General features: G+C 33.9%; 1 protein-coding gene across 2 annotated transcripts in view; it reads right to left on the bottom strand.

The window, feature by feature from the left end:
* The window catches only part of LOC135209023 (uncharacterized), a 36815-nt gene extending 17584 nt beyond the window's left edge, over positions 1-19231 (bottom strand). For both annotated transcript variants that reach the window (XM_064241557.1, XM_064241558.1), the window contains exons 1-2: positions 19073-19231; positions 4031-4148 (exon numbers count right to left, since the gene is read on the bottom strand). In XM_064241557.1, the coding sequence (XP_064097627.1) occupies positions 4031-4148; positions 19073-19131 (177 nt within the window). In that variant the 5' untranslated portion in view covers positions 19132-19231. The remainder of the gene's footprint in view (positions 1-4030; positions 4149-19072) is intronic.
* Between the last annotated feature and the right edge of the window lie 4801 nt (positions 19232-24032).

Genomic DNA, 24032 nt, shown 5'->3' with positions numbered 1-24032 from the left:
TGGTGTGTTTTATCGTGTGCATGCCCGGGGCATTGGCTGAGATGACCTAAGTTGCCATATGGTCCAATTCTGTTCGAGTGCCAAATTTTGCGTTTTTTTTTTTTTTTTTTTTTTTTTTGCAAAAAACAAAGTTATAATAAGTACATTCATGTAGGAGAGTGTTAATTTTACATAACTAATTAGTACAGGTTTGTATTTTATTGGAATATATGGGAGGATGGTGTGTTTATCACGTGCTTGCCCAGGGCATTGGCTGAGATGTCTATATATGGTCATATGTCCGAGTTTTCTTTGAGTGCTCATTTCTAATGTTTTGCTTTTATTTCAGTTATCAGCAATGGCCTCGAAGAGACAGAGACCTCTGGGTGAGGATGCTATCAACGCACTTCTCAATGAATTTGAAAGTGATGTTGAGGACAACCTGAGGGGCAGGCAGCCGCCATCTTTGTGGAGGAGGAGGACGTAAACGACCCGGATCAGGAACAAGCTGCGTTGGAGGGAGATGAGGAAAGGGAAGAGGAGGCTGTACCTCTTGACCTCTCCCAGGGGGATGGGGTCGACGCCGATGGGGGGAGTCATCAGGGGTTAGTGGGAATGTGCCCAAGGTTGTTACTAAAACAACAACTACTGCCACCACACCTACACCTGGACCATCAACCTCTCGGGTTGTTGACAGTCGTGATGGGACGCAGTGGCATAGAGACCCAAATAGCTCCCTTCCCTGACTATTTATGCCGAGGATTGAACTTGGGAGTCCCACAGATGCCACTGCTGGGGTGGTAAGAGTGAGCGACATTTTCTCACTCTTTTTGTCTGAACACACACATATATATATATATATATATATATATATATATATATATATATATATATATATATATATATATATATATACATACATACATACATATATATATATATTATATATATATATTTATATATATATATATATATATATATATATATATATATATATATGTATATATATATATATATATATATATATATATATATATATATATATATATATATATAGAGTCGCACTGGTATCTGGCTTCAACAAATTGCATGAATTCATGGTAGCTTTTAAATTTACATGAACGCATTACTAACTCGTTACTGTACAAAATTTCAGAAACTCAAGGAAGCAATATCAGTGTGATCATTAGGCCCAGAGGTTGAAATCGAAATGGTGAACTTATTTTGATAGTGCGTGATCATCTAAGTGTGTGTATGTGTTTGTTTGTGATAATTCATCGCATTACGTTAAATAAGCATGTAAATAATGACTTTGACCAGGTATTCAAGCTCAGGTTTACCTGCCAGTCCACCCACGACCATTCGATGGATGAATGTCAACAGTAAAGAGTAAAACTGTCAGTCGGACAGTCAACTCGAGGTCATTGCCCTCATTTCTCGACTAGCCTTCGTCATGACGAGACAATAGGGCAGCGATGGAAACTCCGCTGAGTGGTAAGGAGGTGGAGCTACATAGACTAGCTGCTTCGGCAATTCACTTCAAAATAGGAAAGAAGTAAAAAGGTGCAGCAGAGTATGGTCTAAATATTACCTATTAAAGAGAGATGTCTGTTCTCATATAATATTAATGAATAAGGTTATATTAGAACTGGGGATTGGTTCAGTTATATATGAAATGGACCATGAAGCGTACCTTCATTGTAACACCTTTCATAAACAGGCAGGACACTGGCCTACGCCTATACCAAATTTTCTATCGCATGGAGATATTTATCTTTTATCATAAGATTTGGACTCACATTGGTCTACAAATAGCGCCACAGGGTCTAACTATGAAGTGAATTAGACCAATACATAGTTTATTCATATTATGGTTGGAGCGGCTGAAATCCTTCCTAGGTGAAATCCAGTGGGGAACTGTTATAAAATCATTGGTTATCCCTCCACACCATGGCAGTCGGTCGAAAGAGCTTTAGGTATTTCCATCAGTTCATCAGTTCTGAAGAGTGGACTGACTCCACCCACAAACTTTCGTCTACACAGGATATTATGGTTTGTGCTGCGAGTTTTGTTGTATTTGCATACTGACTGGTAAGCATTTAATATATTCATTAATCCTACCTGATTATTGTTAATATATATGTTATGCTGCTTGATGATTGTTAGTGAAGTTGTGGTGCTGATTCATTTTGTTACTGTTTATGCTACCTGACCTTTTGTGATGAAACTAATATTTATTGGTTTGTATAAATTCTTGATTCGGATTTAAGTAATTATTATTGTTCTTGTATGATGTATATTGTACTTCGATTATTAATTTGGTAAAGTAACTGTGCTTAGCTGCATAACTTTTGATGAATTTATTTAACTGACTCTGTTTATTCATTTATTATTGGTAATGGTGATGTACTTTGAATTGTTTCTAAACCTTGGTTCACTGATACATATGTAGTAATAATATTATATATTATATTAAGGTTATTTCGTATTTTTTTTACTCTCCTTCCTCCGTGGTTTGCCTCAACTGCTGCCAGTTAATCCAGTCCCTTTTTTTCATACTTAAGAACCTGGAGAACCAAGTATGGCTCATAACAATATATATATATATATATATATATATAATAAATATATATATATCTATATATATATATATATAGTCGAATATATATCTATATATATATATATATAGTATATAGATATAATAGATATATATATAATCTATAATATATATAGATATAGATATTATATTATATATATATATATATATATATAGAAAATATAGATATATATATAGATATATATATATATATATAGTATAGTATCTATATATATAGATATAGATTGTAGATATAGATATATATAGATATATATATATATATATATATATATATATATATATATATATAGTATATATATATATCTATATATATATAGATATAGATATATATATATATATATATATATATGTTATATATATATATATCTAGATATATATATATAGATATAGATATATATATATATATATATATATATATATATATATATATATATTAGATAAGATATATATATATATATATATATATATATATATATTATATATATATATATATATATGTTATGAGCCATACTTGGTTCTCCAGGTTCTTAAGTATGAAAAAAGGGGACTGGATAACTGGCAGCAGTTGAGGCAAACCACGGAGGAAGGAGAGTAAAAAAATACGAAATAACCTTAATAATAATTTTTTTTATAATACATTATCTACATATGTATAAGTGAACCAAGGTTTAGAAACAATTCAAAGTACATCACCATTACCAATAATAAATGAATAAACAGAGTCATTAAATAAATTCATCAAAAGTTAGCAGCTAAGCACAGTTACTTTACCAAATTAATAATCGAAGTACATATATAAATATATATATATATATATATATATATATATATACATATATATATATATATATATATATATATACATATATATATATATATACACATATATGTATATACTATATATATATATATATATATATATATATATATATATATATAAGTCATATCACATTACCGTGATTCATATACATATATCGTGCTACAAATGTCCTTTAATATCTAATTCGCTCTACCTCGGAATTAATATATTTTCATATATGCTTAACCGAAGAGGTATTCTTAGGCGACAATAGAATTGCCGGCCGACGGGCACGAACCATCGACATCTTCGCTGCCAGTCCTGGAATTGAAGATGTCGATGGTTCGTGCCCGTCGGCCGGCAATTCTATTGTCTCCTAAGAATTCCCCTTCGGTTAAGCATATATGAAAAATATATTAGTTCCGAGGTAGAGCGAATTAGTTATCACAGGACATTTGTAGCTCGATATATATATATATATATATATATATATATATATATATATATATATATATATACATATATATATATATATATATATATATATATATATATATATATATTCATACCGTTTAATGAATTACAAAAAGAGTAGAAGTAAAAAATTATTATATCATTACAAAAATTTCACCAACCAATTTCTGAAGATCGCAACGGATCAGCTTCACTGTGTTGTTTGTATTGCAATAGGTGGACTCTCGATGAATCTGCACCTCGATCCCATTAGCTTCGGTCCACAGGAGGAAGAGTATACTGGGGAAATAAAGCAGATCATAATTTTCATGCGTATGACGTATATGAAAGTAGAAAATCTACATAAATACATGCATACATGCATATACATACATACTGACACACATTTATATATATATATATATATATATATATATACATATATATATATATATATATATATATATATATATTTATATATATAAACTGCACAAGAAGCCCTAACACAAACTAATAAGACAAGGGTCATAGTTTATTATAAAAGATACGTTTCATGCTGACGTCAGCACCTCCTCAGTCTGCGAATACAAGTAATAATACTATAAGCAAAGTATTAAATACATCATTCATTAAAATTAAGTCACACATAAAAATTAAAACTATGCACAAAATCTAAAGTAAAAAGGAAAAAGATAAAAAAAATTAAATAACCTATTCGAGAGCAGAGAAGAGATACAATGACAGCGAAACGGCCATACACGCCCTAAGAAACTCAGGCCAGAGAGAGAGAGAGAGAGACAGAGACAGAGAGAGAGAAAGAGAGAGAAGGGCGACATAGGTATTTGTATGCAAAGTGGGAGAAAGGTGCTTTATATATAATGACTCAAGAGTAGTTAAGTATGCAGTTTGGCTAGTAGTGCCAATAATGGAAAATTGGCTATTTTCGATGGGAATATTGTATTTTGATGAGTGTATTATGATATTGGAAAATTCCAGGTTCGAAATCCTAGATCCAGTTCTATAGCTTAATCCGAAGTGGCTGTAATATCGGACCTGCAGTAACCTTCGCGAAGAACCAACGTAACTTCCAAGACATCTTTGGCATTCATATTTGTATAGATGGATTGGGGAGAAGAAGAAGCCATAAAGTAAACAACTTTGTTGCTGCTCCTGCTCATATTTGCTTATTTATGGGACTATAGCTGCAGTATTGCCGAGTAAATGTTGTGATGGATCGGTGAATATAAGCCGTTAGTTCTGAAGTAAGCATAGTGAATGCGGTCTAAGTTACAGTGCAGTTATAAACCTTGAAAACTTTGGCAAGATCTCTTATTTTGAGTGGTGGCCCCTCCCCCCTAGCATTGCTAGGCGGGAAGACTGCGCTAGACGTTAGCGACGGTGCTGCCATCTATTGAGTCTTTCTGTGACTATTTTCAGTGTTACAGTATGACGTCATCTCAACACCATTTAGAAGAAGGACTCCTTTGGGCTGCAGTTTTCTGCATACCCTTCTATGGATGTTGTTAGTAGAATGTTTTCACACATGAAATTGGTTCATAATTCGATTATAGGAGTTCATTTTATAAATGGGAACAGAGTAATTGTTAAAGTAGTACCAAATGTGTTTAATGATCTCATGGAAAATTACGAAGGCAAAGAGAATGTTCAGACCAGTTTGGAAATGTAACGAGTGTAAATCTTAGTACATCCATTACGTATGTTTCAATAAGGAATGCTCCTTTCGAACTCTCAGATGAAATGCTGATCGAGGTTTTATCGAAATATGGCAAACTGGAAGGAATCAGGCAAAACAAATATACTAACGGACCATTCAAAGGGCTATTGACGGGAGCATGGGACTAAAAGAGAATGTTCCTTCGTCTATTACGCTTTTTGGATTTACATTAACTATCTTGTATAATGGGCAGCAACGGACATGCTTTAGGTGTGGGGAAATAGGTCACATAGCTAAAGACTGCAAATACGAAGATGTAAGGTCTAAGTTTAATGAAGGTGAATTCCCTCGCCTGCCTACGGAAGGAAAGGATGAAACCAACGTAAAAGCAAATGAGTTGCATAAAGACAATGTAGAAAATGCAACAGTTGAGGAAAGCGGAGATAACCAAAGTTATCAAACTACAGATATAGTAACGAAGAAATGGGCAGGGAACCTAATTCAGTGGAAGAACAGGCGTTAGATTGCACAAAGAAGAAATTGTTATGGATAATTTACAAAATGATTCTGAGAAAGAAAAGGATGAAGACGACTCGATAAAACTTGGGAAAGGCACAACAAAAAGGAATGCTGGAAGTGATCTAGGGAAAGAAACTAAGGAAGAACTTGTCTCAGTAGAACCTATGGACTTCATAAGGGAAGAAAATGTTTATGGGAAAGTGGAGAAAGGGGTAATCGATGGTGGGCCAAATTATGAGGACGAAAGGGATCTTTTTGAAGACATTTTTTAATACAAGCAGGATGATGACAATGAAGGAAGGCCAGGAATTAGGGTTTCGAACTGGGAGAATTATCTCCTAGTTTGAATCTAAATGTCTCAATTTTTCTCTTCCTTGATCATCTTCCAATCTATTACTTTCTTTCGCTCAGTTGCTCCCCCTAGCTGTCCTCCTTCTCTTCACTAAAACCCTCGTGTATGTTAGGTAGGAGCTGGGTCTCTGAACTAGGCTTTACCTTGATCCAAATGGCAGGGACTATAGCGGTTTGGTCCGCCGCTCGATTATGTTTGGACCCTGAGGATATTGATGTGATTCCACATCAATATTTATTGGGGCGGGACTACATGTGGGGACTTGCCTACGGAATCCGGTAGGACTCTCGGCAATTTATCCAGATTGCCCTCTAAAATAACATGAGTGGGGATGATTGCATACTAGCTATGCCCTCAGTCCTATCAAGCGGGTTTTGCTTACACTTGAGCCAATCATGTTATGTTAGAGCCATCCCTTCGGGGTAGGGTAGGGAGTGGACATATGGGAGTTGGTCTCTGCTATGTGTCTTTGGTGAGGGGGAAGTCTTTGAGAGGAGACCCAGTTTTTACCATGGCTTGCAGTTGGTTTCTCTGTAATTTCAAAAAAAAAAACTAAAAATGGAATATGACTCTGGAACTCAGTCCCTCGGAAAATGTGACCCCATGACACTAAATTCCTTCATCTGACCCTGGAAACGAACAAGGACACCCTTTAGGACACTTCAACCCAAAATATACCAACCATGGAGCCTTTTATTAGGCCTAGAAGATTTATCAAAAGAAAATTCCAGCCTAGCCCTTCTCTAGCTTTATTTGAATCACTTTTTGGAAAGGACACTTGGACAAGATTTTTGACAATAGAAAGTGAAAAAAAAAATTTCAAATTTAAAATTAGAAAATTATTTACTGACCAGATACCCAACAGAAAACATGAAATTTCGTCAAATGCAAACAAATACATGGATAGTGGAAACCACTACTAAAGCCCAATCCGAAAATTACTTACAAATTACGAACATAGATAACGCACAAATAAAAGTCACTAAGCATAATAAACTAAATAGTATTACTGGTACAATAATCCTGCCAAATAATGACGACGAATTAATAGATAAGAATATGTTGATGGACTCGCTTAAGAAAAGATACAAAAATATTGAAGAATGTGACATCTATGCTATCCCAAGTAGGAAAAATTCAAAAATCAATATACATATAGCTAAATTGAAATTTGAAGGAAATGAACTCCCTTTAACTATTAAAGTATTAGGGCAGACGAGAGAGATAAGACCATATATCCCCAAACCACTACAATGCAATCATGTAGTAAATATGGCCATTCAAATAAAATTTGTAGAGAAGTTCCAAGATGTGCATGTTGTGGATCATACAACCACACAACAAAATGGGACTGTGAAAACCCAATTTGCATAAATTGTGGTCAGAATCACCACTCAAGATCAAAGGAATGTGCATACTACCTATACAATACTGAATTAAAAATCTTACAAGAAAGAAGTGGAATGTCAATAAGAGAAGCGAAGATAGAACTAAAAGTAAGAGGTTTACAAGACCCTGCAAGGAAAAACACATATAAAGAGGTAGTAAATAAAGAAGCGCAAAACCAAATTCCTACAATATTGCACAGTATAAATCAAACTGAAAATGCTCATAATATAAAGGCCCAAAATTCAAGCTCGGAAGCTACAGAACATATAAGCAACACAAATTTATATAATATATTACCAACACCAGAAATGCAAGAAGACATGATGAATGTGGAGGACAAGCAAAGTACAAGAGCTAAGTCAAAAGACAAAAAAAGACTACTTGAAACAACCCCACCCAAATCCAAAAAACAAATTAAACAATCAGTAAGACCCAAAATCTATATGGAAAAAAATGAATACCGAGAAGACAAAGTCAACGAAAATTGCTTGCAAACAAAAAAATGAAATAAGAGAAACCCAAATAAAAGAGAAAGTTAAAACATCAGATAAAATTGAAGAAAGTATTGAAATAGAACCCAAGAACAAAAGCCATTTAAATGCACCTCTAATAAAAAGAACATCTGAGACTCTTCAGCCCATAAAGAAAACAATAGTAGAAATACATCACCCACCAAAAGAAGAACAAAGTACAGCAAAATTATACAACTTCAATAAAATTCAAAGTTCAGGAAAACAAATAAAGTTACTAAAACAAAACCCCAAACCTTCTTAAAATGTCTATTTTACAGTGGAATATTAGAGGATACGTATCAAATAATGAAAACCTAAAATCATTAATTAGAGAATGTAATGCAAATATCATTTGTTTACAGGAAACTAAAATTGGTAACAATGTTCTCAATGCTGGCATAAATTATAATGTGTGGAAATCAACACAAATTTTAAATGACAACAGCCAAGGAGGAACTGCAATCATAACGCATTCTTCAATCAAATGCCAACCTGTTAGGATTAACTCGGTAATACAGGCATGTGCAGTTCAAGTATTCCTGGAAAAAAAAATAACAATATGCTCAATATATATGGAACCGTCTTTAGAAAGTCGCTTAATAGATCATCTTGGAAATAATAGACAATTACAAGTGGAAGATTTAGAAAATCTAATAGAACAATTACCAAAACCTTACTTATTGGTAGGTGACTTCAACGCCAAACATCCCATGTGGGGAAGTACATCTTCTGACAGGAGAGGAAATATTCTCCTAGATCTTATAGATAACAAGAATTTGATTATTTTAAATGATGGTTCTCCAACAAGATTTGATGTTCATCATAATAGCACCTCTGCAATAGACATCACTTTATGTTCCCCAGAAATTGCCACAGATTTCAGTTGGAAAGTAAATATAATTTATTTGGGAGTGACCACTGGCCAATACAAATTGAGCTAAAAAATAATAATAATATAACATATATACCGAAGAGGAAAATGGAGGAAGCAAATTGGAATTTATATAAAGAGAAAACGGTGATTAACAAAAAACTATCTGACTTTACAAACCACATAGATGCTTATGAACATCTAGTAAAAACAATAGATGATAAAGCAAATGAAACTATTCCATTTACCTCAGGCAATCCGACTAGACCACTGGTACCCTGGTGGAATGAGGAATGTAAAGCAGCAAGGAAGATAACGAGAACAGGCTTTAGAAGATATCTGAGACATAAATGTGATGCCAATAGAATTGCATATTTGAGAGCTAAAGCAAAGCAGAAAAGAATATTCAAGATAGCCAAAAGAAATTCATGGAAAAAATATATTAATAATATAAATTCTAAAACTCAAGACAAAGAAATCTGGAAGAAAATAAATAAACTGCAGGGTAGATATCGGCCAGAACCATTACCTACATTAAAAGTAGAAAACAGCTATATTTCAAACCCCAAACTAGTAGCAAATGAATTGGGTAAATGCTTAGCCAAAACATCTAGTGTCTCGAACTATACAAAAAAATTCCAATTAAAAATGAAAAATTATGTCCCAATACCAATAAAATCTAATAATCAGGAAATCTATAATCTTCCTTTCACCATGGAAGAACTGGAAAATGTCCTGAAACTTGCAAGTCCAACAGCTCCAGGGGAAGACAACATTAGATATGAAATGATAAAAAATCTTCCAGATGAAAGCAAAACCTTCTTATTAGAAATTTTAAATGAATTATGGCACTCTCACAGCATGCCTAAAACCTGGAAAGAATCTTTAATCATACCAGGCTTAAAACCAGGAAAAGACCCAGAGTCACCAAGCAGCTATAGGCCAATAGCCCTTACTAGTTGTCTAAGTAAGATATTTGAAAAAATGGTGAATAACAGACTAATATGGGTATTAGAAAATAAACAGCTATTGTCAAACAGACAGTTTGGATTCAGGAAAAATAAAAGTACCATAGATCCCCTCTTAATGATTACAAGAGAGATACAAAATGCAATGGTTGGTAAAAAACAAACAATAGGAGTATTTTTTTATTTAGAGAAGGCATATGATACCACCTGGAGGGGAGGGATTTTAAAAAAAATTGATAGAATGGGGAATAGGAGGCAATTTATATGAATATATTAGGGAATTCCTATCTGAAAGATATATAAAAGTGAAAGTGGGGGCAGAAATCTCTGATTCATTTATCCAGGAGGAAGGAATCCCCCAAGGTAGTGCACTAAGCGTGGCATTGTTTGCTATAGCAATAAATGAGATAATTGAAATGATCCCACCAGGAGTCCAAGGATCCCTTTTTGTAGATGACTTCGTCATATATAGTAGTGGTGAAAAAGCGCTGGACATAACCAACAGATTGCAAGCAGCCATATAGGATAAAAAATGGGCCGATAGCAAGGGTTTTAAAATTTCACCGCAAAAAACTAAAGCGGTCAGATTTACAAGATCAAGAAGACAGGAATTAATTCCTACTTTATTCATAAATAATGATATAATTGAATATTATGATGAGATTAAATTCCTTGGTGTAATACTTGATAAAAAACTTACATATAAAGAACATATAGAACAACTGGCAATAAAAGTAAGAAAATCCTTAAATATAATAAAAGTAATTGCGCATAATGACTGGGGTGCTGATAGAACCTCTCTGATAAAAGTATATAAGGCTATTTGTCTAAGTAAACTTGATTATGCATGTCAAGTATATGGTAGTGCTTCTAAACCACCCTATTAACAAAAAACTGGATGTCATACATAATATGGGTATTAGACTATGCACTGGAGCCTACAGAACTTCCCCTGTGGAAAGTCTGTATGTAGAAGCAGGAATAGATCCCCTGAAAGTACGAAGAGAAGAAATTGGTTTAAAATTATATAGCTAAATAAATAACCTTAATGATAATCCAAACACCAAATATATGAAGAACATAACAAATAATTATGACAATAAACCAAGAGCCTCTAAACCATTGGAGAATAGATTAAAACCTGATATAGAACATCTAAAATTAGGAACAAGTAGCATATCAAAATAACCACTCCTAAAATACCTCCGTGGCGACATGCTAAAATAGAAATCTGTGAAAAATCATTTAATAAGAAGGTAACCGATGCACAATTAAAGAGTGAATTTCTTTCACACCAGGAAAAACATAAACGGGATATTAGTATTTATACAGATGGTTCCAAGTCGAAGGAGGGTGTAGGCTATGCTGTAGTAACAAAAAATATAAAGATAAGGGAAAAAATTCCCAAAATATGCTCGATATTCACTGCAGAGATAAATGCTATATTAGAGGCTATAAAACATACCTTTATGGTGGGAAAGGCAAACGATACCTTTGTAATATACACGGATTCTTACAGTGCTTTAGAAGCGCTAAGACAATACACAGTTTCTCATCCCGTAATTGAAGAAATAAGGGAGTGGATAGATATAATAGTAAAACGGAAATCTATAAATATAAAACTATGTTGGGTCCCTTCCCATGTGGGCATAAAGGGTAATGAAGAGGTGGATAAAGAAGCCAAAAAGGCAGTAAAAAAGGAGTCTATCAAAAAATACAAATACCTTACAATGACATTAAAACAACAATAAATGAATACTGTCAATCAAAATGGGAAAAAGAATGGCTAGAATTGAATCATAAATTAAAGTATATTAAACCTTCTGTAAAACCTTGGAATAGACAACAATGTCAAAGAAGGGAAGATGTCATATTAACAAGATTAAGAATAGGACATACATACTTAACACACAAATACTTGATGTTGCAAGGCGAGGAAAGACAGGTCCCTTTCTGTGACCATTGTCGTACTCTGGTCACAGTCCGTCATCTGCTAACTGTATGCAAAAAATTCGAAAGAAAACGAAGATCCAAAAACATATATAATATCCCACTTGAAGAACTATTGGGAGAAAATGCCCCACTTCAAAATATAGTAAAATATCTCAAAGAAATAAACCTGCTTTATATGATATAACGTCTTATAATTTCAAAGTTATACAGTAAGCGCTGAATGGCCTTTGCTGCCCCAGTGCTTGGTGTTACACCTAAACTTTATAAAACCAACCAACCAATCATAAGGAGGTTAAAGAAAACGAGGTATTAACAGAAAACGAAGCAGCAAGTATAGTAAAAGGAAAAGAAGAGGGAAAAATGGATTGTGGAGAGACATATTATGAGATACCAGCGCCCCAAACAGAACTTTACAGTGCTGATATAGAAATGGAAACATGGCAAACAAAAACAGACTAGCAATAAACTTAAGATAAGGCTGAAGAAAGCTCAGTGTCAACACATGGAAAGGATGAACCAGAATTTATACTTTAACCTAGTGTTATATATTTTATTTTTTTACATAATATACAAAATTAATTTCATCCACATTAAATGTAGCTACAGTTAACGTGAATGGACTTAATACTTTGAATAAGCAAATTAAAATAATAAACTTTGTTTCTTTATAAACTAGATATAATTTTCGTTCAAGAGCACAATATTAAAGGTGAAGGGAAACTGGAATATGTTGAAAAATACTGCAAAGTTTTGATTAATTATACACAAATGCTTAAGAGAGGAATAGCTATCTTTTTAAATAAAACGTCTAATGTGGAAATTTTGAATTTTGAAATTGTCGTTATTCAAACGTTAATGTTCAATTATCAATGTGTATACTCCTGCTGGGAATAGTAAGAGAAAAGAAAGGGAGAAATTATTTAATACAGATATTTTATATTTCCTAAGGAACAATATAAGCAATATCATAATGAGTGGTGACTGGAGTTCTATTACTTGTATGAGAAATTGTTCAAATTCAGATAGTGAATTTCTATCAAAGTCATTAATAAGCTTGAAAAGCAACTTGAAAATTATAGATGCTTGGGTTTCATGTCATCACCAGGTGGAGTATATGTTAGGGAGGATTATGTTTCAAGGCTGGATAGGTTTTATTTAAAAGATTTGCATAACCATGTGGCAAATATTCAAAATATTCCTGTTAGCTGGACTGACCATTGTATTTTAGGCTACTATTAACCTTGGAATTAGAAAATGTAGCGTCGCCAGGGAAAGGGTACTGGAAACTTAATAGTAATATTCTAGATAAAGATATTGTAAGAGACAATTTTCTTATGACTTGGAATAATATTAAGAGGAACAAAGATAGAATTGGAAATATTTTGTGTTGGTGGAAATATGCGAAAGCCCGGCTGAAATCTTCCTGTATCACTTGTTCAAAGCAAATTAACCATGGCTCATTGAATTTACTGAACTGCCAGCTGAAAGAAGAAATAGGAAAAGGTGTATTAAGTAAAGACAAGTTTTCGTTATTGAACTCTTTAAAATTAAGAATAAATAGTATTCAAGATGAGATCTGCGAAGGAGTCAAAATTAGAGCAACAGTGGATGATAAATTAAAGGGTGAACAAGTTTCAGCATACCTGTTAGTGAAGGAGAAAAACTCTAAATCGTATGCAAATAAGATAAAGAGAGATGATGGTAGCGAAAGCGTAAACCCTAAGGCTATTACTTTGAATATAAGGGAATATTTTTAAAAGCTTTTCAAAAAAGAGAAATGTGATAAGTCTTATTAAAACGTGTTTTTAAATTTAGTAAATAAAGTTATTGATAGGAATGGGAATGATATTTTAGCCTCAGAAGTGACAGAGTCTGAAGTATTGAAAGTATTGAGGGGGATGAAGAAAGGTAAAAGTCCGGGAATAGATGGTCTGTCTCACTGTTGAGTTTTACAAAAAGCTTTGGAAGGAAATAAAAATCGATTTTGTAAGCGTAGTAAAGTTTATTTTTAGATATAAGACCATCTCTAAATTGAATAAAGGAATAATAGCGCTTACGCCGAAGGAATGAGGCTTAGATTTTATTACAAACTGGAGGCCAATAGCAATGTTAAACGTGGATTTTAAGATAACAGCGAAAATAATAACAAATTGATTAAAGAACTTGTTACATTTAATTATTTCCCGCGAGCAGTTTTGTTGTGATACGATAAGTCTATTGTCAACTTGAATTCCATTATGAGAGATATTATGTTTTATGCAAATGATAATGATAAACAACCTGCTTTAATAAATCTATACTGGCCTAAATCTTTTGATCGTGTGGATCATGACCTTTTATATGCTATATTGAGCAACTTTGGTTTCACCCTAGTTTCATTCAGCTAATGCAAATGCTATACTATACAGATGCTGAAAGTGTACTGCGCATAAATGGTAATATCTCTGATCCATTCCCCCATAAAAAAAATCGGTAAGGCAAGGATGTCCGTTATCCATGATTCTATTTAGTATCTACCGGGAACTTTTTCACAGGATGATGAAAAGGAAGCTTGTAGACATGTCATTGAATTTGCCGAATAATTTAAAGGTTTATGTTCTAGGATATGCTGATGATTCTGTTATTATAGTTACTAGTGACAAAGGAATATTAGAATGTTTTAATACAATCACACATTATGAAAAGGCAAGTGGTGCAAATCTGAACGGAAATAAAACTTCAATTTTAGGCATTGGGAAATGCGGAAATAAATCAGCATGGCCAATAAATGGCTGTCATTACCTTCATGATTTCTGTAAAATACTAGGTGTTTATCATATTAATAATTATCAAGATAGTGTTAATCTAAATTGGAGTAATCTAGAGAGTAAGATAAACAAATTGATAGGTATATTTAGGAATAGGATGCTGACAGCGTTTCAAAAATGTATTATAATTAATTGTAAAATTTTAGCAAAAACGTGGTATGTGTCACATGTATTTACAGTTCCACAGGATTGTGCAAAACGAATACAGAGGAGTTTATTTAGATACCTGTGGAATGGAAGCTGTGAACCAATTGCAAGAAATGCCGTATTTTTGCCAAAGACAGAAGGTGGGCTACGAATGATGAATATTCTACATATTAAATCGAAAGTCATTATGTTCAGTACTTTTAACAAGATTTCTATAAGTAAGTGTTATGGTTTTGTTGTTGTGTATTTCTATTGTAAAATAAAAGCTAGTGTTTTGATGGAACTGAAAAAAAAATCATAGAGTACTATTTTCATCTCATCATATTATAGTGAGATGATTATGTTTTAAGGAAAGTATATCGTTTAAAGAATCATCCTAAGGTGTCTGTTAAAGAAATATACTGGTTACTTATGAACTGTAAAGATTATAAACCAAAGGTAGAGTTATTGTATCCGCTTTTTAAATGGTCCCAGTGGAAGTATGTAAATAAGAAGAGCAGAGATACAGTTTATAGATATGTTTATGAAATACTTAATACCAAACATAGGCTGCATATGATGAAAATCTCGAATGAAGCTAAATGTCTCTTTTGTGGCTCTATTGAAAATAATATGCACACATTTTATTTTTGTCCCTCGTCAAAAAACATTCTGATTTGGTTAAAGTCAATGCTAAAAAGATGTTGTAACATTGAGACTGATAGTTTACTATGATAGTTTACTAAAGATTCTTAAATTGGATTTCAAGACACCATCTGAGAAAGACGAAAACACAGCAATGGTGTTACTATCAGATTTTGTAGCAAGAGTATGTATGGTTTGGTCGATCTTTGGGTCTGTTGATTTGATTGCTTATATAGGGAATAAAATGTCAAAAACGAAGTTTATATTGAGTAAAGTTTATGCAAATAAATTAGACAACGTTTTTACCAAAGAATATGTTCTTAATGCTATTGTAAAATAAAAAAATTTAAAAAAGATAAGTTACTCTTTTAGGATATAAAGCTTACTACTTTGTTATTTGTAAGGGTTGTAAATTGTTATTGTGTATATTATATATATGAATGTATATGAAGCCATTGTATTGATCCTATTGTAAATTTTATCAATAAAAAGATAAAAAGAATATTTAGATACAACGTTAGACCTCATGAAGTCCTGAAGTTTATTCTTAAAATAAAAAAAATAAAAAAACACTGCTCCTTTTCGGATTCATAGGATGTTCAAATCACTCGTATTGACCATCAATTTAATACAACTGTTTTTCAAAAAAGCACTTTCACAGGACTAGGTAGCAACTTTTTTAGTTTTTGTTTCTTTCTATTTAAAACTAATGTAATAACCACACTTGTTATTAGAGCCCTAAAATAAACATCAGATTGGACTGCCTTCCATCATGAAATAGAGTTTTTAGCAGATTATTTTTCAAAAAAACTTTTTTCCAAAAGGACATGTATACCGAATTGTGAACAACCTTCTGACCAAATCAAAGGTGGAACCAATCTTAAATTTTAATGTTCCCAAACTTAACATGTTTGCCACGATAACTTTTTTTTCCTTCGGATAGATTACGACTAAGGATGGTGTAAATCATTTAGAGCGAATTTGGCTTCTTCAAGCTCAATCTTATTCCTCTGAATCCGAAAAAGATCAGTGGCTTTGTTTAATTTTAAGGATAAACTGCAGGACTTCATGAGGTCTAACGTTGTATACAAAATAATATGAATGCCCAAGATGTCTTGGAAGTTACGTTGGTTCTTCGCAAAGATTACTGCAAGTCCGATATTACAGCCACTTGGGATTAAGCTATAGAACAAGATCTAGGATTCCGAACCCGGAATTTTCTCTTATCAGAATATACTCATCAAAATACAAAATTCCCATCGAAAAGAGCCAATTTTCCATTATTGGCACTACCAGCCAAACTTAACTACTCTTGAGTCGTTATATATAAAGCACCTCTCTCCCACTTTGAATCCAAATACCTTTGCCGCTCCTCTCTCCCTCTCTGGCCTGAGTTTCTTTGGGCGTGTATGGCCGTTTCGTTGTCATTGTTTCTTTTCTCTGCTCTCGAATAAGTTATTCAATGTTTTTTCATTTTCCCCCTTTTTACTTTAGATTCTGTGCATAGTTTTAATCTTTATTGTAAATTACTTTTAATGAATGATGTATTTAATACTTTGCTTATAGTATAATTACTTGTATTTGCAGACTGAGGATGTGATGACGTCAGTATGAAGCGTATATTTCAGTTACAATAAACCATGACCTTTGTCATGTTGGTTTGTGTTGGGGCTTCCTGTATTATATATAAAAGAAATTCACAATATATGTGCCATAGGGACAGTGGGAGAAACGAGCATACAGGCATACAGACCATTGGAAATCACTGCTTCACCTCTGAAAGGTGAAAGGGTGTGAACCCCTACTGTCAATTTTGCAGTTGTCAAATATTCCATTTACAAGTTATTTTTTTCCTGTCCATATCAACTACCTTCCTTAAACTCGATATATTTTACATATTTCTATCTATATCTGTGAATCAAGTTTATACTTGCCTTCTTTTGTAAGATTAGATGCATTGTTGTTTCTTTCCATTACAATAACAGAATATTTTTTTTTCTACTTTGATCCAGTTTTCACATTCATGCTTTTAAGAGATATAGGTATAACTAACCCTTAATACACTCAATGAATTAGCGTAACGTGCAAATTCGATATGAAAGCAGACCAATAAGGAAAAATAATGCTCCTCCTAAGGGTTAAGTGAAACAAAACTTTATTTACTGTAAAATTAAACGTCACTCATGAAGAATAATATCATTGATTTAAAGCTAATTTTCTAAAGATGTTTAAAAGTGTTGCATCTTTTTCTCATAATTCAATAATGCTGTGTTTTTTAATATCGTTATAGTACATTTTTTTTTTTTTTTTTTTTTTGCACGTGCAATCGATGATTGGTGACACTAGTTCATCGGTTAAATAACAAATATTCTCGGTAATCCTTAGCTATGTTATTCAGAATTAACTCCATTTGCTGTAACTGATTCGACGGGAACAAGACAGGACTGCAGAATTTTTTCTTGTGTTTAATGAAAGCCGTAGAAGGAGAGTGCTATGAATATTTTTTTTAAACATGAATAAAACTTTATGCTGTGAGGAGGGAAAGAGTGTGTTTAGAACCACGGAAAGAGTCAGACACAAGTCTTCAACTTACAAACAGAAGTACTCTTCACAAAATAATACTATTTTTGGTAGCGACATCCATTGGAATATAAACATCATTTGTTGAGACATAAATTGCACAAATTACTGTTACATAACTTGGATACAAGTCTGCCTAACTCAAAAGTCCATTAAGGTTATGGTTTTTCTTTAACATCTTATAGTAGGCTTGCTACATATTAGTCCATCTTATGACTGATTTGTTTTGGCATCATTGCCTGAATTATTAAATGTAAAAGTATATTGACATGCTATTGGTTATTGCATATGTAAAACGGATATCTATCTAAACCATGGTGTGCATAAAAATAGAAATTGGTTCAGTATCAAGTGTCCATGTAGGTTCTACTGGAAAGCAAACATTTCCAGTGAAATAATAATGCTACAACATGCACATTCAAAAAATGAGTAGAAACGGGAGAAAGAAAATCAGAAAGAATAGTGGAATCATTGAAAAACGAAACCGTGTATACAAGCTGAAAATGACTCATATAAGCTTTGCTCTTTATGATAGGATGTTGCATCTGCGTTGACGTCAGTTAAAGGTCTCCGGGTAACGAAACAAATATTCACGATAGATAACGGTTTTCATCATAATGAGGAATTCATGAAAAGAAACCTGTATGAACATAATCAAAATATGAAAATTTACTGACAAGGAAACAGATGGTCCACGTGGAGGAATAAAAGGCACCTCTTTCCTCTATCTCATCACTGGAGAGATAATACCCATCAGTAACATACCTTGTACGATAAACATACTATTACATGTAAGATAGGATGAATGGAAAATACGAGTTACTCACCTGACACCCTTTAATAGCCACCAACGGCAAAAAATATTAAGAAGTCCTTTTTTCTTCATAATTCCTTGAAAAAATACCACCAACTTTATAATTCACTCTTTCAGGAAAGGCCAGCAGTCTCACTACAGCGTCACAAGACAACTGGCAAATGACATTTAGAGTCAACTAGAGCCAGTCTCCACATCCGTTTATTTAGTCCTATCAGCGGACGGATGCGTCGGAAGAGGTGCCAACACTCCTATTAACCTCCAAGAAAGGATGAAGAAAAGTTTTGAAAGAGGAATGGCGTAAGAATGGCTATGATTTTCTCGTTAATGAGTAAAGACTAGTGGCAAGACCGCGGCCAGACCTGTTGTAGTTTTCATACAAATAGGGCTAGAAGAGAAAAAGACACCAGACAATTACAAACACAGTTGATGTGCAGTTGCTCCATGTATTTTTGGTACACTTCACGGGAAGCTAACGATAAGGAGACAACTGTCATTCCCACAAAGTGGCAGCTAATGCCTTGGTTTACTATAGCCAACAAGAGGCTGTCGACAACGCTGCCTGTTAAACAAAGTTGCTCAACACTCAAAGCATGATTACAAGATGAAGCAATATTAAATGAGTAACGTTTTCTGTACATAACTAACAATATATTAAGTTTTGAAATATCATATTCTTATAGTACAAAAGTATAATAAAAACCTTTCTGTCATGACGTGGCTATACTTTTTTTTGCTTTTTATTGTGTGCGTGTGTGTTGTCAACTTGTTATCTTGTTGCCAGTTAATGATAAGTTAAGAATGTATTTGATTATTTTTAAACTGTTAATTAGTTAAGAATGGTAATAGATATTTTACTCCCCTCTGGTGTTTGGCTTGTTGTATGTTTCTGCTAATTTTCTTTTCAAATTTCATATTTGGTGACTTCACTGGGTGTGACTTTCTCAGCCCCGCCCTCCAATTCTTCGCCAGAGGGGACATGGAAGTCTTCGGTGGTTTCAGAATTTATTCTCCAGACGTGGGGTTGGGTCTTGCCTTGCAAGAGGAGAACCTTAAAAAAAACCCATGAAGAAGTTGTTAGGGATATTAGTGTGTATTTGTAAGAATATTCTTTCTTTTTTCCTTTCTCCTCCTTTCTGGAGCGCCTCCCTTTTGTGTTTGAATGTCTTTGTTTCTTTTATTAGTTGACTGCTTGGTTATTTAAGAGTGATTGTTTTTCATATATGTTTGTATTATAGAGGTTCAGGTGTGATTTCTGCCTAAAGAGTTATGTATTAAATTTAAGTGATTTTTGTTGAGTATTTATGTATACCCCCGAATCGATTTTGTACACTGTGGTTAAAAGTTGTGGTACGATTTCACTCATTGTGAATTACAAATTTATGAGTGTATCAAAAATATAAAGCCAGATGGTGATCAGGAGGTTAAGTGGGCACTAACCGCGGAAGCGTTGAATAAGCAAATCGATTTGAAAACTTTGGAATTTACTATGGAAAAGTTTAGGCGGAAGAGAGAGAAAAAGAAAGACGGCATGAAATTGATATGAAGGGTTTGGAGCTTCCTTCACCGTCTCCCCCCAGTAGATCTGTAACGCCTGTTATAGATTTGGTACAGGCTTTGAAATCTGTACTCACTTTTCAGGTTTGTAATGTCGCTGAGTTTTTTGTATCCTTTGAAAGGATAGCTGGTAGGTTGCATTAGCCTCGGGAATATTGGGTCACCCATATTCCAAAGCAAGTTAGTAGGTAGAGCCCAGAAAGTTTGTGTCCTTGCACGAAACTTTATCCTCTAGACTATGGAAAATGTGAACGCCATTCTTTTAAAGGCTTATGAACTTGTGCCGGAGGCTTATCGCCAGCGTTTTAGAAATTTACAAAAAGGTAATGAACAAACATTTGTAGAGTTTGCTAGAGGGAAAAAACAGTACGCAGAAGACGGGTTCAAAGAACTGGATGATTATGACAAGTTGAAGGAGCTATTGCTAGTAGAAGAATTTAGCGGTGTGTACCTGATAAACTAAAAGTACATGTTACAGGATGTTGCCATTGCCAGTGACGAGCATTATTTATCATATAGAAATGAGTTAAGAGTGATGAATAATGTGAAGCCTGGTTGGGTTAGAACGAGCCGGAGTGGTAGTAATAATAATGATTATAATAATAATAATGTTTTTGGTAGGCCTAATTATGTTAGTATGAGTCAACCTAGGAGGCAGTATAATAATAATCATTTTTCTCCTAATAATAATAATCGCTTTTCTCCCAAAAGAGGGTAAAATGTTTATAATCCTGAAAAGTTGAGAGGTATGACATGCTTCTTTTGTAATAAAACGGGGCATGTGAAAAGTCAGTGTTTTGCCTTTAAGAAGTCCCTACAAGCTAATGGTAAACCAGTTATGGGTATTGTAAAGAGAGGGAGAGATCCCGTCCAAACCAGAACGACTGAACAATGACTATCCAATTGCTTTAACAATTGGATAGTGTTTCATCTGTGAATTCATCCGAAGGAAAAGAGGTTCGTATTTTGCGAGACGCTGGTGTGGCTCAGTCGTTGATTTCACGAGAGGCATTACCTGGTGATTTTGTCCATGATTATGAAGTGTGTTGTTGTCTGGTTTCCCCGATTCGGTCGAGTCCTATCCCATAGGTATTTTCATTTAAAATGTCCATCATTTTCAGGAGTATTGAAATTGGACATTGGGAAGTTGCCTTTTAAGGATGTGGATTATAAAAATAAACATAATCCAATTTTGATGAATTATGAAATTGCTGTAGTTACTCGTTCTAGAGTATAGTGTTGTTGACGCTGAAGAGTCAACAACAGATGTATTATTTGAGTATTTTAGAACGTAGTGATAGCGTACTTGTAGGAGATATTGGGATTTTGAAGTACAAATTGAATTGGACTGCAGAAGAGCTTAATAAAGCTCAGAAAAAGGGTTTACAGGATGTCCCTATTGAGTCAGGTGAGGTGTTTAATGTAATTGTTCCCAGATTTAAGATAATTGATGATAATTTATGTAGGTGGAGTAGGCCTATGGATAATATTGACCATGAAATTTTGAAACAGATAATGGTTCCTTTTGTTTACAGGAATGAGCTAATATCATTAGCGCATGAAAGTGGTTTGTCTGGTCATTTTGGCATTCATAAGAATTCGGGCAAGTTGCTTATGAATTATTATTGGCTCAAGTGGAAGGCAAACTCAATAAGTTTGTCAGTAGTTGTGACGTCTGTCAGAAGGTCGGTAAGCCCAATCAGTCTACCAAAGACGCCTCTATGTCCTATCCCCCTTGTTTCTGAACCTTTTAGTGGGAATGAATATATTTTTACTATTATGGATAAAATGTCTCGATATCCTGAGGCAATACCACTACGTACTATTAAAAGTATATAGATTGTAGATGTACTAACTGATTTTTTCACCAGGATTGGAATGTCTAAGATCATTCAATCAGACTGTGGTACTAATTTCGTCAGCAAGTATTTTTGAGAGAAAATGGCAGAGTTAGGTTTTAAACATGTGACTTCATCCTGGAAGTCAGGGTGCTCTGGAGAGGTTTTATCAAACTATGAAATCAATGATTAGGAAATATAGTTTAAGTCACGGTTCTGAGTGGGATAAAGAATGACCATATCTCTTATTTGCTTTTCGGTCGGCTCCAAGTCATTCATTAGGTTTGTCGCCTTTTAATTTGGTTTTCTGATATTGTGTTCGTGGTCCTCTCGATGTCGTAAGAGAATCATGGGAAGGTGACATTGCTGATATTAATTTTTTAGACTACATTACTAATTTGGGTGCTAAAATGACGAAGGCTTGGGAATTTGCTCGTGAGACTATGTTGTGTAGTCAGAGAAGAATGAAGTACTTTTTTGAAAGGAGAACCCAGACTCGTAACTTCGCTGAGGGCAACAAGGTGTTGGTGTTGTTACCTTTTCGCGGTAATCCATTAAAAGCTTCATTTTCAGGTCCTTGGAAAATGTTGAAAAAAGTTAGCGATGTTAATTATTTAGTAGAGACTCCTGAGAGAAGGAAACCTTTTCAGCTTTCCCACATCAATTTGATAAAGGAATATAAAGAAAAGGATAAAGTTATTCCTGTGGCAACAAGCGGGGAGGTTATTAATTGTAATAACCTTTCTTTTTCAGAGGAAGAACGTAATGAGAATAAATATGAATGATTGGAAACTGGCCATCCGGTAATAAGACTCCTTTAGAAAATTTTGGTAGTTCAGTTTCTCATTTGTGTTATGAGAAACATAGGTTTCTGAATAAGTTGGTGTGTGACTATAAAGAATTGTTTTCAGATGTACCAAGAAGGACATCTGTCCTTGAACATGACATGGACGTAGGTAATGGTACGCCCGTGAAACAATCTCCTCACAGATTGAACCTTTCAAGAGTGAAGTTGTTGCAAAGGTGGTTGATTACATGTTAAAACATGGTCTAATTGAGCATAGTCAAAGTCCTTGGTCATCTCCTGTTGTATTGATAAAGAAACCCGATGGGGATTTTAGGCTAAGCATTGACAAAAGAAGGATTAACGAGTTGACTAAGTCTGATTGTTATCCATTGCCTCGTATTGAAGATTGTATTGTCGTATGGGTAAATCTATATATATAAGTAAGTTTGATTTATTAAAAGGTTATTGACAAGTTCCTTTGTCGAAAACGAGCAAGGGTCTTGTCAGCTTTCGTGACACCTCAAGGATTGTTTCAATGTCGTGTAATGCCGTTTGGTATGAAAAATGCCGCCGCCACTGGTTTGGAAGGGTGTGTCATTTATGTTGATGACATTGTTATTAATAGTGACGATTGAGAAACACATTAAAACGCATTAAGGCCTTGTTTTAGGCATTGAAGAAAGCTGGTTTGGCGATATATTTAAAGAAAAGTGAACTTGCTAAAGCAACGGTCGTATATTTAGGGCATGAAACTGGTGATGGTAAGGTTGTTCCAAAACAAGCTAACGTTA

The sequence above is a fragment of the Macrobrachium nipponense genome, chromosome 37, assembly GCF_015104395.2.
Source record: "Macrobrachium nipponense isolate FS-2020 chromosome 37, ASM1510439v2, whole genome shotgun sequence".
Taxonomy (NCBI): Eukaryota; Metazoa; Arthropoda; class Malacostraca; order Decapoda; family Palaemonidae; genus Macrobrachium; species Macrobrachium nipponense.
This window is presented reverse-complemented; position numbering and strand designations above follow the sequence as displayed.